General features: G+C 43.1%; 1 protein-coding gene across 1 annotated transcript in view; it reads right to left on the bottom strand.

Moving 5' to 3' along the window:
• PDXDC1 (pyridoxal dependent decarboxylase domain containing 1) overlaps window positions 1–4,008 on the bottom strand; it is a 57,314-nt gene extending 53,306 nt beyond the window's left edge. Inside the window, exon 1 of the mRNA XM_055409537.2 lies at window positions 3,792–4,008. Within this exon, the coding sequence (XP_055265512.2) occupies window positions 3,792–3,812 (21 nt within the window). The 5' untranslated portion in view covers window positions 3,813–4,008. The remainder of the gene's footprint in view (window positions 1–3,791) is intronic.
• Window positions 4,009–15,880: the final 11,872 nt, after the last annotated feature.

Below are 15,880 nucleotides of genomic sequence, written 5' to 3'. Positions count from 1 at the left end.
TCCAAGTTGCCTCTCTTAGAACCAAGAGTTAGATATACAATAAATAAACTGGCCCCACTCTACACCACTGTCCAACAGAACTTTCTGTGGTGATGGAAATGTGCTATTATCTATGCTGCCCGGGACTATAGCTACAAACCACGCTGTGACTGCTGAACGCTTGAAATGTGGCTCGTGTGACTGAGGAACTGAATTTATACTTACTCAATTTTAATTAATCAGATTTAAATTTAAACAGCCAAATATGGCTGATGGACGGTGCAGCTCTAGATTCTCTAAGTCAGTGGTTCTCAACCAGAGGGGATCCTCTCACCCCTAGGGGACAACTGCCTCAATTTGAGATGTTTTTGGTTGTCACACTGCGGGGGAGGAGATGCTACTGGCATTGAGCGGGTGGAGGTCAGGGATGCAGCGAAACACCCTGCAGTGCACAGGATGGCCCCCATGGCAGAGAATGACCCAGCCCAATGTCAGGGGTGCCAAGGAGGAGACAGCTGCTCTCGGTTTACTCAAGGCTGGAATTAAAGTAAATGCAAAACGAACTGCAATACACCTTGTCTAAACATAATACCCAGGAAGAATGAGATTTTTTTCCCTAAGCAACAGGAAAAGGTCTGGGCTGTTCTATAAGCTTAAAGTAGCAGGTTTTTCCTAACAGGTGTATGTAGGTGTGCTGAAAACCTCATTAAGATCTTCAGCATCAGTTTTATTACTTCCTGTGCCATTTTTAAAACTTGGATCAACATTTTACTTAAACATAAGTAAACACTGTGAGACTTGTTCCTTATGAGTTGGACATACAGTATTGAGGGTTTGAGGCTCCTACTCTTCTAGTTTGAATTTCTTGCCCCTTGAATTACACTGGGCTTCCCCTGTGGCTCGGCGGTTAAAGAATCCTCCTGCAATGTGGGAGACCTGGGTTTGATCCTGGGTTGGGAAGATCCTCTGGAGAAGTGAAAGGCTACCCATTCCAGTATTCTGGCCTGGAGAATCCCATGGACTGTAAAGTCCATGGGGTCACAAAGAGTTAGACACTACTAAGCGACTTTCACTTTAATTACCCTATCTCTAGTTTTCCTGGATATCGATAATTTCGAATACAAAAAGACAACTGATATATTGTGAAAGAAAAATCAAGGCAAGGCAAAGGCTCTGTTATCACAGGTTTGCAGTCCGAATATTACTTTAAAAAAAAGCAAGGGTACAAAATTACATTTGGACCAAAGGAAATGTCCTGAGTGATTCTATTAAACAACGATAGTACAGTACAGTGTAGAGGGAGAGAGATTACTTGAAGTTTTAGAGGATGGGTATTAAACAACCCTGTGGTTTCTGTTATTAATTATGCAGGGATCAGTTTAAATGGGATCATTCAGAACTGCTCAGAAAGTAATTAAATTTATACATACTAGCAATGTAGAATTTAACACAAAATAGTCTATTCCTCAAAGAAACCAGAATAATGGGCACAATGCAATGTTTTACTTTGATGCAAACTAATTTTCAGAACACAAAATCCTCAACATTCACATTACAGTAATGCTTTTTCTTTTCTGCCCACTTAGCACCAAGAGAAATTGTTTATTACAAGGAAAGCTCTCTATCGCTTCAAGGAATATAAAAATAAGACACAGTGCTAGTTCTGAAAAACTTCCAGAATTTCCACACTGGTCAAAGGCAGAGACTTCCAGCCCACACATTCTGAATTCCTAAAATATCACTAATTTTTGTGAATCTGCCAGGTTTAAGCATGCTGGAGTTTCAGTACCTCTTCAGATCTTCATTTGAAGAGTTTAGATCTTTTATCACCAATTAACACTTAGGGAGCAAACACTGCAATATACTGATCAAATACCAAAAAAGTAGTATGTAAAGCAGGAATCCAACTCACTCTTTCCTAGATTTGCCTGTAATGAACTATTCCTGGAGGAAGAGAACACTCCAGTTCTTTCGGTTTCTAACTGAAATGACACAAAGCTGCTCCCATCTTCTTTATGAAATTGGAAAGGAAACTACACTGAGGGTACATAGTTAGCATCATTTGGTATTCAACCACTGGCGTTTGTATTCAATCACTGGCATTTGTATTCAACTACTGGAAGATCCCCTGGAGAAGGAAACGGTAACCCACTCCAGTATTCTTGCCTGGAGAATCCCATGGACGGAGAAGCCTGGTAGGCTACAGTCCACGGGGTCGCAGAGAGTCGGACACGACTGAGCGACGGAACGGAACGGGCGGACTGGTCCACATATGCTGTAGACCCAGGGTTCTTGGTCTCGGCACTACTGATAATCTCTGGCATGGTGTCTGTCCGAAGCAATGTCGCATGTTAGAGGAATCTCTGGCCTCTACTCACTGGGAACCTGAAGCCCCTCCCTAATTCCTGGTTGTGACAACCAAAATATGTATCCAAACGTTGACCGAACTATCCCCCCGGGTGGGGAAAACTGCCTGGTGGTTGAGAAACACTGATTTAGACTAAAAACTCCAAAAAAGGTAGACACTGTGTTCATCAGAAGCCTGGGAAGCCTTTGTCCCTAGCCAGAAACATTCACCACAGAGGCAGTGGAAGAAAAACATATTATCTTTGCCCTTTCTTGATTCCTTCCACCCAATTTATGAGAAATAACCAACGTGTAGACTAAATCACAGTGGGCACGTGAAGACCTCTGGCTCAACTTGTAGTTAACTCCCTTCAACTCGCCAGTGACAAGTGAACAAATCTACAGCAGCTGCTGCATTGAAAAAAAAAAAAAAAAGACCAAATATTTGCCAGTTCAAAATTAAAATAAAGCAGTCTTAAAACCCTACCATCGCTCCTGAACCCCACATAACTGAAAAACCGGATCTGGACGAGCAGACTCCCAAGCTTAGTAGACAGAAGGACTTCTGAGGCGGGCAGAAAGTCAAGGTCTGAAGGTAGCGACCCATGAAGAAACCCAAGCTCTGGCTCTCGTTTACCCGCCCTAAATCCGGGACAATTAGAATCCATTTCACATGCCAGAGCGGTCAGCCAGGTACACCACGCTGCTGTTCTCCCAAAAGGAGACCAGAGGAAAACGCTCCTTCCAGTGGTTTTCCGACTGACCCCAGGGTCTCCCTTGGCCACAAAAAGGGGGAGCCAGAAAGTTGCGCGGCAGCAGCATCGCCCCAAACGAAATTCACCATCGCAGAAGCCCCGCCCCTTTCTGGACCTCAGGGGTCTTTAAACTACTGCATCAGAATCACGTGGGGACCTTGTTTAACCCACAAATCCCAGTCCCGCCCCCCTGAGGTTCGGACTTCGGGGCTGAAAATCTGGATTTTTTTTTTTTTAACCAAGGGCCCCAGGTGACTCCAAGGCACGCTAAAGAAGGCAAACTCGGAGACCGCAGACAACCTACAGGTTTGCAGTTGGCTCCCAAACAACTGGGGACTTCATTCCAGGCGCTTCTGGGGCCGCAGACTGCTGGCTCTGTCATTCGAGAGGGCAAGCCGAGAGGAGGCAGGCCCCAAGGTCGGCCCCGAGGCCCCCGACTGGGCTCCGGGTCGTTCGCAGCGCCCGCACAGAACCCGGCCCCGAAGACCCCTCCCGGTCCACGGGGACCCTGGAGAACCCCGGGCCCCGTGACGTGACCAGGCCCCAGCCGCGAGGGCCGAGACGGACGCCCTCACAGCCAGGCCTCCTCAGGCGGGCCCGATAGCCCCCGGCCCCCTCCCGGGTCACAATGGCAGCTCCCGAGCGGCAAACAGTCGCCCCGGACGAGGGGGGTCTCGGGCCGCCGCGCCGAGTCCACCCCAAGCTACGGACCTTCTCCAGGGACGCGTCCATGACTGAGGCGGCCGGTGGAGCCCGAAGGAGGCCCGGCAGTCCCAGGCGCTACTTCCGCCTCCCGCGCCCCGCCGCCGTTTCCACGTTGGCAGCGCTGACGTCCAGCGCGCCCGCGCCGGGCAGGGCCGAGATGAGGTGGAGCTGCCCGGCAGCGCCGTCGGGAGGGGAATGCGGGTCTCGGGGTGGGGGGCGGGGGCGGGGGCGCGGCGCAGAGGGGCGGGGCCTGCGCGGGGCGGGGCGCGGGCGGAGGGGCGGGGCCTGTGGGCGGGGCGGGGCGCGGAGGGGCGGGGCCTGCGTGTGGGCGGGGCCCTCCAGGCTTCGGTTCCTGGCCGTCACGCCGGCTAGCCCAAATGGTCCCAAGTGAGAGACTGTGGCGCCGTTCCAAACGCTCCTCAAAAAGTCTGTCCCGGGCGTCAGGGTAGAAGTGTGCTAATTACAAGATATCAGTCATGTAGTAAAATTCTGGAGATGCTAGTAAACTCACCGGCACTTCCGGGCTTAGTCTTCCAAGCTCCCCCACTATCAACATCCCTCAGGAATGGAACAGGCCATTCACCACAGATGGGCGCGGCATCGGTGGTTTCCTAGGTGCTAAGGGCTTCCGCGGGTTTCAAGTATCGGACTCCACCGAGAGTGCCGGCTCCTCTGAAGAGGCCCTGGTCAGAGCTGAGGAGTTTGTCTCAGATCTTGCCGCAGAATTTTAGACGGGAACGACTTTTGAGACAACCGGCACAGTCTCTTTCTTCATGTCGGGCCACAATTATGACTTGTTAGATAATAATGAGACTAATAGATCAGCGGCTGCTCTTCCATTTTATGCTACATCAGCCCTGTGATGTAGAGATCATCATTATCCACGTTTCACAGTGCCAATGGATCCCCGCGCCTGTATGCTACACGTACTGCCTCTATAACCGCTTCCACCCCTGCTGTATAATCATAAGGTGTTTCCAGGGAATGAGGGAGGACATAAATGTCCTTATTTTTCCCTGTAAACGAGAGAAACTGAAATGAACTCGTCTATCGCTGTTGCAGTCCGTAAAACAGTTCCCCACTAGAACGCCGATGACATTACGACCACAGAAACATTCATTTTCTCTCGTTTTGTGCACCTCTTCTGAAACGTGTGTAAATGCCTGGGTCGCATTTCAGTGTAGTAATTACATTGTTTGAGCTCTCTAACTTGCATCAGATAAATTGCCCAGTGGGAAGAGACGGGGACGACAGAGAATGAGATGGATGGATGGCATCGCCGACTCTGTGGACATGAGTTTGAGTGAACTCCGGGAGTTGGTGATGGACAGGGAGGCCTGGCGTGCTGTGATTCATGGGGTCGCGGAGAGTCGGACACGACTGAGCGACTGAACTGAACTGAACTGAACTATGTTAATAAAATTATGTTCTATCAAAAGAAGCCTTGTGTGTAGATTTGGAGTATACAGTGGGAACCCTTAAGGTTCTCTAGACAGCTCTGCAAACAAAAAAAATGATAGATTTCTGTTTCCCAAGATTTAAAAGTGGAATATACCTCTGCTTGAGTTAAACAACTCTCCTTTTCAAACGTGTTATCAAATAGAAAAGTAGTTATACCATGAACACCTACATGCCTATTCTACAGAGAACATTTACCTATATTTGCTTTATAACTATTGTATTTACATCAGTATCCATCTATCTGGGGCTTCTCCAGTGCCTCAGTGGTAAAGAATCTGCCTGCAGTGTGGGAGACACAGGAGATGGGAGTGATCCCTGGGTTGGGAAGTTCCCCTGGAGGAGAGCATGGCAACCCACTCCAGTATTCTTGCCTGGAGAATCCCATGGACAGATGAGCCTGGCTGGCGTCGGTCTTAAACAGTCTGAAGTAAGCAAACAGATCTAGTAAGCAATTCATCTTTCTATCCATCAGTACATCTTATGTTTTGATACATTCCAAAGTTGCAGACCTCAGTACATTTCATCCTTTAATACCTCATCCTTTGGGTATCATTAAAAACTCCTAATTTTTAAAGCCACCTCCAAGTATCTGGATTATATTAAAAAGTAGATTCTACAAAACAAATAATAGAGATGTGAAATTTATTGATACATCATCTATTTTAAAAGTGGACTTTAAAACTCAACATGAAAAAGCGGGAATAATTGGTTCATTCAATATTTACCCAAATACTTATTGATGACCATCTTGGACAGTCAGGGGCTAGACATACAAGAATAAGGCAAGAGCCTGCTGTTAAGAAAATACTAAGGCGGAGGTTTTTACTTTGGGACCTAGGAGGAGGTCTGTGAAACTCCTGAAACTATGCCCCAAATCTTGCACGAGTACATTTTTCTGGAGAGAAGAAGCATAGCTTACATTTTATGCTCAAGTCATACACAGACACACACACACACACCTGGAAAAACAAAACCATTTAGCCTATAGATAGAAAAATAAATTATAATACAGTATTCTGTGGGCTAGTACAAAGAGAGGGTACAATGAGAAAAATATTGTAGGAAGTCAGAACATGAAACCACTCACTGTGGAAAACTGAGCTTGTATGTTCTGATATAGACTTTTCCTGATTAATAGACAAAAAGCAAACCAAATAAAGGAAGTTTGTGGTTATTTTTCCCTTTGGGTCCATTCACATGGTTTTTGTTATACCCTGAATAATATTTCCATACCCACAATATGGGCTTCCCTGGTGGCTCAGTTGGTAAAGAATCTGCCTCCAACACAGAAGACCTGGGTTCAGTCCCTGGGTTGGGAAGATCCCCTGGAGAAGGGAATGGCAACCCACTCCAGTATTATTACCTGGAGAATTCCATGGACAGAGGAGCCTGGCAGGTCCATGACTGTCAATAAAGTCCATGACTATTTGCAAAGGATGGCAAATAATCAGAAACGACTGAGCAACTAACACCCACACATTATACTGTAGTTTTTAAGTCTTTAAGTTTTAGAATCAACCAAGTTTCATATATGGAATATATATTTATTATTCATTATTGTTGTTCAGTTGCTCAGTCATGTCTGACTCTTTGTGACCCCATGGACTGCAGCACTCCAAACTTCCCTGTCCTTCACCATCTCCTGGAGTTTGCTCAAACTCATGTTCATTGAATCGTTGATGCCATCCAACCATATCATCCTCTGTCACCCCCTTCTCCTTCTGCCCTCAGTCTTGCCCGGTATCCGGGTCTTTTCCAGTGAGTCGGCTTTTCATATCAGGTGTTCAAAGTATTGGAGCTTCAGCTTCAGCATCAGTCCTTCCAATAAACATTCAGGGTTGATTTTGTTTAGGATTGACTGGTTTGGTCTCCTTGCAATCCAAAGATTGTATTCCAAGGGACTCTTAAGAGTCTTCTCCAGCACCACAGTTCGAAAGCATCAGTTCTTCAGAGCTTAGCCTTCTTTATGGTCCAACTCTCACATCCATATATGACTACTGGAAAAACCATAGCTTTGACTATGTCAAAAGTCATAGACCTTTGTCTATAGACTTTTGTCTTTGGACCTTTGTTGGAAAAATGACATCTCTGCTTTTTGACCTGCTGTCTAGGATGGTCATAGCTTTTCTTCCAAGGAGCAAGTGTCTTTTAATTTCATGGCTGCAGTCACCATCTACAGTGATTTTGGAGCCCAAGAAAATATAGTCTGTTACTGTTTCCATTGTTTCTCCATCTGTTTGCCATGAAGTGATGGGACTGGATGCCATGATCTTTGTTTTCTGAATGTTGAGTTTTAAGCCAACTTTTTCACTCTCCTCTTTCACCTTCATCAAGAGGCTCTTGAGTTCCTCTTTGCTTTCTGCCATTAGGGTTCTGTCATCTTCGTATCTGAGGTTATTGATATTTCTCCCAGCAATCTTGATTCCAGCTGTGCTTCATCCAGCCTGACATTTTGCATGATGTACTCTGCATATAAGTTAAATAATCAGGGTGACATTATACAACCTTGACGTACTCCTTTCCCAATTTGGAACCAGTCTGTTGTTCCATATCCAGTTCCAACTGTTGCTTCTTGACCTGCATACAGGTTTCTCAGGAGGCAGGTAAGATGGTCTGGTGTTCCCACCTCTTGAAGAATTTTCCACAGCTTATTGTGATCCACACAGTCAAAGGCTTTAGTCTAGGCAATGAAGCAGAAGTAGATGTTTTTCTGGATTTCCCTTGCTTTTTCTATGATCCAACAGATGTTGGCAATTTGATCTCTGATTCCTCTGCCTTTTCTAAAACCAGCTTGTACGTCTGGAAGTTCTCGGTTGACGTACTGTTGAATCCTAGCTTGAAGGATCTTGAGCATTACCTTCCTAGCATATGAAATGAGTGCAGTTTTACAGTAATTTGAATATTCTTTGGCATTGCCCTTCTTTGGGATTGAAATGAAAAGTGATCTTTTTTAGTCCTTTGGCCACTGCTAAGTTTTCCAAATTTGCTGGCATATTGAGTGCAGCGCTTTAACAGCATCATCTTTTAGGATTTGAAACTCAGCTGGAATTCCATCACCTCCACTAGCTTTGTTCATAGTGATGCTTCCTAAGGCCCACTTGACTTCATACTCTAGGGTGTCTGGCTGTATGTGAGTGATCACACCATCATGGTTATTCAGGTCATTAAGACCTTTTTTGTATAGTTCTTCTGTGTATTCTTGCTACCTGTTAATATCATCTGCTTCTGTTAGGTCCATACATTCTGTCCTTTATTGTGCCCATCTTTGCATGAAATGTTCCCTTGGTATCTCTAATTTTCTTGAAGATATCTCTAGTCTTTTCTATGCTATTGTTTTCCTCTACTTCTTTGCACTGTTCACTTATGAAGACTTTCTTATCTCTCATTATTCTTTGGAACTCTGCATTCAGATGAGTATATCTTTCCTTTTCTCCTTTTCCTTTAGTTTCTCTTCTTTTCTCAGCTATTTGTGAGGCCTCCTCAGACAACCATTTTGCCTTGTTGCATTTTTTTTCCTTGGGGATGGTTTTGGTCACTGCCTCCTGTACATGTTACAAACCTCCATCCATAGTTCTTTAGGCATTCTGTCTTTCAGATCTAATCCCTTGAATCTATTTGTCCCTTCCGCTGTATAATCATAAGGGATTTGATTTAGGTCATACCTGAATGGCCTAGGAATTGAAGGCAGGAGGAGAAGGGGACGACAGAGGATGAGAGATGGTTGGATGGCACCACCGACTTGATGGACATGAGTTTGAGTAGGCTCCAGGAGTTGGTGATGGACAGGGAAGCCCAGCATGTGGCAATCCATGGGGTTTCAAAGAGTCAGACATGACTGAGTGACTGAAATGAACTGAACTGAAATTGCCTGTAAAAAATATATTTGAATCATTTTTACTACTTAAAAAATTTGAGAGAGAAGTCTGCAGTCCCTAAAGGCGACTTGAGGTGGCGACCCTGAGACTATTTGTATCTTAACTTACTTTGTTAGTTACACCAAGTTCACTAACAAAGTTTTTCTTTAAAAAATCTTATTATTAAAATATAAAAAACAACTTAAAAGAAATGAATTGTCATTGGCTAATACCCTGTAAGCTTCACCCGCAATGAAAGGAGCCTTCTCGGACACCCTATAAACAATCACACCTTCTCAAACAATCCTAGTTCCCTCCCAAGAAAAAATAGCCTTTTCCCATATTTATGGTAATCATTCACTTACATTTTCTTTGTAGTTTTATCACCCAAAGATGTACCCCTAACCATTACAGTTTAGCTTCATCTTTAAAAACAAAAACAAAAAACACCTATTCATATCTGTATCTTTTTATCTCTTTTAATCTACAGGTTTTCCTATATATTTTTCCTCCTTTGTGATTTAATTGTTGAAGGCACCAGATTATTGTTCCAGATTTTCCTTAGTCTGGATTTTCCTCTGTTCGGTATCTTTCCTGTCGCTTGGCTGTTGAATCCAGGTTTACTCAGATTCAGATTTGAAGTCTGCAGAAAAGAATTTGAAGATGGTGTTGTTCTCTTCACCAAGAGGCACTCAATATCTTGTTTTCTGTCTTTTTGTGTTGTTAGAAGAAAGTAAGTAGCGCAGTCTCTCAGTCGTGTCCAACTCTTTGCAACCCCATGGTCTGTAGCCTTCGAGGCTCCTCCATCCATGGGATTTTCCAGGCAAGAGTACTGGAATGGGTTGCCATTTCCTTCTCCAGGGGTTCCTCCTGACCCAGGGATTGAACCCGGACATCCCACATTGCAGGCAGATGCTTTTACCGGCTGAGCCACGATTCTTTAACTTCATTAATTCTGACCTCAGTGGAAGAGCTGTGAATTTTTAAAATACCATATACATTTTTACATCTGAGGAAGGTTTTTCAAGAGTATAAACCCAAGCTATGATTTCATGTCACCGTACTTTCCATTTTTAAGATTCTTGTCTTTTTATTTTTAAATTTTATTTAATTTTTTGGCTGCACTGGGTCTTCACTGCTGCACGTGGGCTTTCTGTAGTTGCAGCGAGCTGGGACTACTCTAGTTGTCGGGTGAGGACTTTGCTTGCTGGAGGACTTCTCCAGCTCTAGAGTGCAGGCTCAGGACTTGTGATGCCTGAGGTTAGTGGCCCTGAGAAATATGGAATCTTCCCGGACCAGGGATCAAACCTGTGTCCCCTGCACTGGCAGGTGAATTCTTAACCTCTGGACCACCAGGGAAGTCTGTCATGTTTGTTTTGACATAACTTCAGACTTATATACAAGAAGAGTACTTTTTCAAAAACTCTTCACCCAAATTCCCCAAATGTTAACATTTTACCATTCCTGCTTCATTGTTCTCTCTTTCTTAAATAAACCCACACATTTTTTTTTTTTCCTGAATCATTTCATAGTCAGTTGCAGATGCTACCCTTGGTTTCTCGACAATTTAATGTATATTTGTGAAGGACACCCTCCTTCACAACCACAATACAAGCACCAAAATTAGGAAATTAACATTGATACTACAATATTTTCTAATCAATAAACTCTATTCAGATCTTGACAATTGTCCCAGTAAAGTCCAGGGAGGCAGAAGTCTAGAATAACACATTCTAAAATAGTTCCTCCTGCTGTGTGTTTCACAACAGCGAAGGGTACAGGCCAGATACTTTGCAGAATGTCCATCAATGTGAGGTTTCTATCTACTTTTAGAAGGTCCTTATGTTGATATTTCAAATGTGTAGTGATTTTCTTCATACAAATGTCCAGAGCCTCACCTGATATAAAAATAGATTAATGTCTTATTATTCACAAATCTCAGGTAATGAATAATCATGTTTCCTTCCCCAGAAGGTTGCAAAAGATTATGAACTATTCTTTCAATGGTAGACTTTTAAATCAAAGGTGTCAATATTGAATTATGCCCAGACCAGCTTTTCCTTGGTTAGTTCTGTAGCATATTTTCACAGCTCAGATTCTAGACCCAAGTCAATCTGGGGTCTTAAAGCTGTGTAAGTGAAATCTCCTTGGACAAGTTGCTTAAGCTCATGCTGTTTTGGTTTACTGATCTGTAAAATCCAGGTTATACTTAACCTTTCAGTGATTTGTATGCTCTTTTTTTCCATCAAAGAGGCGCGTCAACAAGAAATCCTCCTTGGACCCCCATCCCTTCCAGTTAGTCTCATGGTCTCAGTTTTTATGACGCAAGCACCACCAACTTATTTGTTTGTTTGTTTGTTTTTGGCCGCACGGGATCTTATGTTGCTGCTTGAGGGCTTTAGTTGCGGTGCATGGGCTTCTCATTGCGGTGGCTTCTCTTGTTGTGGCTTGTGGGCTCTAGAGCATGGACTCAATAGTTGTGGCCCGCAGGCTTATTTGTCCTGCAGCATGTGGAATCTTCCTGCACCAGGGATGGAACCCATGTCACCTGCATTGGCAGGTAGAGTCTTAAACACTGGACCACCAGGGAAGTCCAACCAACTCATTTCAATCTACTTTCAGCTGCTTTCACCCAAGCGAATCTCATTCACCCATAGAACCTTCTCAATCCACTTGACCTCATGTCTCAGCTACATCGGATCCAGATAATCCCCCTCCTTTTGCAATTGAGACTTTTCTTGCTTCCTAAAGTATCAAACTCTCTTGGTTGTCCTCTCCTCTCTTCACTTTCTCAGTCCTTCTTCCTCTACCTAACGTATAATCACTGGATTTCCTCACCACTCATCCCTAAAGTCCTTTTCTTATTCTATACATTCTCATCCTCCATTATTCACTTAACATCTCAACATCTTGTTTTTCAAACTGAGAGTCACTCCGTTAATGGGTTGTGAAATAAGTTTACTGGGTCATATCTAGCAATTTTTAAAAAAATCAAATGGAATAAAAAACATCAGAACACATGGTATATGGAATAGAATAGTTAGGAGAAACTTCAAATGTCCGTCAACAGAAATAAACTGTGGTCTGGCCATACAATGGAGTGGAATATTATACAACAGTAAAAAGGAATAAAGCACTGATATATGGAATAGCACAGAGTAGGGATTAGCAAACTTTTCTATCAAGTGCCAGATAGAAAGTATTTTAGGCTTTGTGGACCATTTGTCTCTGTTGCAGCTACTCAACTCTGTGTAGCATGAATGTAGCCACAGATAATACATAAAGAAATGAGTCATGACAGTGTCCCAATAAAACTTTATTTATAGGCACTAAATTTTTAATTTTAATATAATTTTCACATCATTACCTATTCTTATTCTGATTTGTTAAAATTGTTTGAAAATATAAAGCCATTCTTAGCCAATGCAGGAGACTCAGTTTTGATCCCTGGGTCAGGAATATCCTCTAGAGAAGGAAATGGCAACCCACTCCAATATTCTTGCCTGGGAAATACCATGGACAGAGGAACCTGGGAGATTAAGTCCATGGGGTCACAAAAGAGTCAGACACAACTGAGCAACTAAATAACAAGGGGTCAAAGGGAATTGAATGCATGGGGGTACTAGGGGACTTTTGAGAGTGATAGAAATGTTCTGTATTTTAAAAATATTTATTTGGCTGTGCCAATTCTTCGTTGCAGCACTCCAAATATTTTAACTTGCAGCATGCTGAATATTTTTACTTGTAGCTTACAGGATCATTAGTGTGGCATTCAGGATCTAGTTCTCTGGCCAGAGATCAAACCCTGGGCTACTTCATTGGTAGTGAGGCATCTTAGCCTATGGGCCACCAGGGAAGTCCTCAGTTTGCCTTTAAAAAGGCTTTACTGAGGGATTTTCCTGTTGGTCTAGTGGTTAGGACTCCACACTTTCACTGCTGAGGGCCAGGGTTCAGTCCTTGATCTGGAAACTAAGATCCCTCAAGCTGAATGGTGTTGGGTGGGGGGGTGGGATGAGGGGAGTGGGGTGGGTGAGGGGGTGAGGGGAGTAGGGGTGGGGGCTTCCCTGAACCCTTTGGGGAACTCAGGTTTTGAGAGAGGACATGAGCCACCCGGTCTCCAATCTTGGCCCTGCAATAGATTTTCTCTGATCTAAACTCTGAAGTTGATGTTTGTTTGGCCTCACCATGCAGCAGGTACTCAAACTTGCCATCAGTAACAATGCAAGTTCTCTGTTAACAACTCTGTTCTCTGTTAAACAGAGAAACTGGACCCTCTGCTTATAAGCCTTCCTTGCTGCTAGAATAAAGCGTATGTCCTTCACATGGCCCAAAGGTGTGGTATTACCCTTTTCAACCTCTTTGGTCTTGGCTGTCATTCTTTGGGCAATGTCATCAGTACTTATAGGCACCTATGTGTCTCCTTCAATGTACTTAGCATAACTGTAATTAATTAGTTATTTAATGCCTGTCTCCCCTGATAGGCTGCTGCTGCTGCTGCTAAGTCACTTCAGTTGTGTCTGACTCTGTGTGACCCCATAGACGGAAGCCCACCAGGCTCCCCCTTCCCTGGGATTCTCCAGGCAAGAACACTGGAGTGGGTTGCCATTTCCTTCTCCTAATAAAGGCTGCTGCTGCTACTAAGTCACTTCAGTCGTGTCTGACTCTGTGTGACCCCATGGACGGAAGCCCACCAGGCAAGAACACTGGAGTGGGTTGCCATTTCCTTCTCCACCTGATAGGCTACGAATGCAATTTCTGTAGAGATGGAGTCTGTCTTAATCTTATTTTGTCCCTAAGGTCTAGCAGGTAAGCTCTGAAAAAAGCTGTGGAATGGACGGATGAATGAGTGAATGATGAATCTATATACTGGCATGATGTGCGGATTTTATTTCTAGACGTTTCCATTATTTTCAATGTGGTTTTAATGGGTTTATTTATTGCTCAGTTTCTAAGTTGTGTCCAACTCTTTGCACCCCATGGGCTGCAGCTTGCCAGGCTTCCCTGTCCTTCACCATCCCCTGGAGCTTAAAGACACTTCATCTTCCAAGTGGAGATTTTTACCTCCCAAGTCTCGGCAGGCCAATGTCTAGGATGGAGTGGGTGTTCAATGAGTAGTTACTGAATGCCTTGATTCAATAAATATTTTCTGAGAGTCCACTATATGCCAGGCAGTATTCCAGGAATCAGGAATACAGTGATTGAAAGAGGTTTTTTTTAATATATTTATTTATTTTTGGTTGCACTCGGTCGTCGTTGCTGTGAGTGGGCTTTCTCTAGTTGCTGCAAGCGGGGGCTTCTCTTGTTGTGGAGCACGGACTCTAAGCACAAGGGCTTCAGTAGTTGCAACTCCTGGGCTTTGTAGTTGTGGAGCAACTACTGTGTAGTTGTTCTGGGGCATGTGGAATCTTCTGGACCAGGGATCAAACCCACGTCCCCTGCATTGGTGGGTAGATTCTTATCCACTGTACCACCAGGAAGTCCTTAAAAGAGATTAAGCCTCTGCATTTGTGGATCTTAACATTCTTTAGGAATGGGATAGTAACAAATGGCTGTATAATATATTTGTTTTAGGACTCATAAAAGAAAGTAAATTATGAATGAATTCATGCCTCAGGCTGTAAATTTGAAATCTTTGTTCTAAAACATTGGAAATATCTATTCAGTGATAACTAGCTGGAAATAGAAGACAATTAAGCAAAACCAACTTACTACTACCAACAGTTTCCTAATAGTTAAGACCCTGAGGAAGACATTTCCATGCGTTTCTACTTAAAGGACTTTTCTTTGATGTTTGAGCATCTCCATAAGTTCACATTTGACCATCAGCTAATTATCACTGGAGAAGCATTGGGCATGAAGTCTTAGAAAATTTGAAGGAGATATTTTAACATTGATGCAGCCATAAGAAAAAAAATTTACTAACATTGTATTTAATCTTTTTTAAAAAATATTTATTTATTTATTTTGACTATGCCGGGTCTCGGTTGCAGCACTTGAGATCTTCAATTGCAGCATATGAACTCTTTATTTGCACCAGGTGGGGTCTAGTTACCTGATCAGGGATCCAACCTGGGTCCCCTGCTTTGGGAGCATGGAATTTTAGCCACTGGACCACCAGGGAAGTCCCTTTACTAAGATTTTAAACTATGATTTAATGTATGTTTAAGATGTTCTTTTCTTTTTTGTTTAAGATGTTCTAAGTAGGATTTTAGAGTATATTGAAATTTTAGGTGACATTGTAAAAGGGTGAAATAGCATAAAATGGTAATTTTACCTTTCCTGCGTCTCAGATTTCTATTTTGTGAAAGAATTCAGTCTTCTCTAACATTTGCTATTGTTGTTCAGTTGCTAAGCCATGTCCGACTCTTTCGTTGTATACCCCGAAAGAATAGTGAACAATGACATGAACAGACACGATAAAAAAGAAAAATGTGTGCAGATGATGATACACGTGAAGAAGTGTCAACATTACTAATGATTAAAAAGTGCAAAAATCAAGTGAGATCTTTGCCTGTTAAATTAAGTGTTGTTTTTTGTTGTTGTTGTTAATGTTAATCTGCGGTTACTTAGAGTAAAAGAAATACTCTCATGCATTACTGGTTGCATTTCAAATTGTTATGACACCTTTTATAGATTTCAGTTACATTCAACTGAGTGCAGTTTGCAATTCAGTAATAACAACAGAAAAACCTAAAATATACATATCTTTTGTCCCCAAAATTCTCCTCACAGAAATTTAAACTAAAAAGTCATTAAGTTAAAGTTTTAACTGTAAGAATG

The sequence above is a fragment of the Moschus berezovskii genome, chromosome 27 (genome assembly GCF_049115385.1).
Source record: "Moschus berezovskii isolate FMDL1 chromosome 27, NW_MosBer_1.0, whole genome shotgun sequence".
Lineage (NCBI taxonomy): Eukaryota > Metazoa > Chordata > Mammalia > Artiodactyla > Moschidae > Moschus > Moschus berezovskii.
The sequence above is the reverse complement of the archived record's forward strand: the minus strand, read 5'-3'. Positions and strand labels throughout refer to the sequence as shown.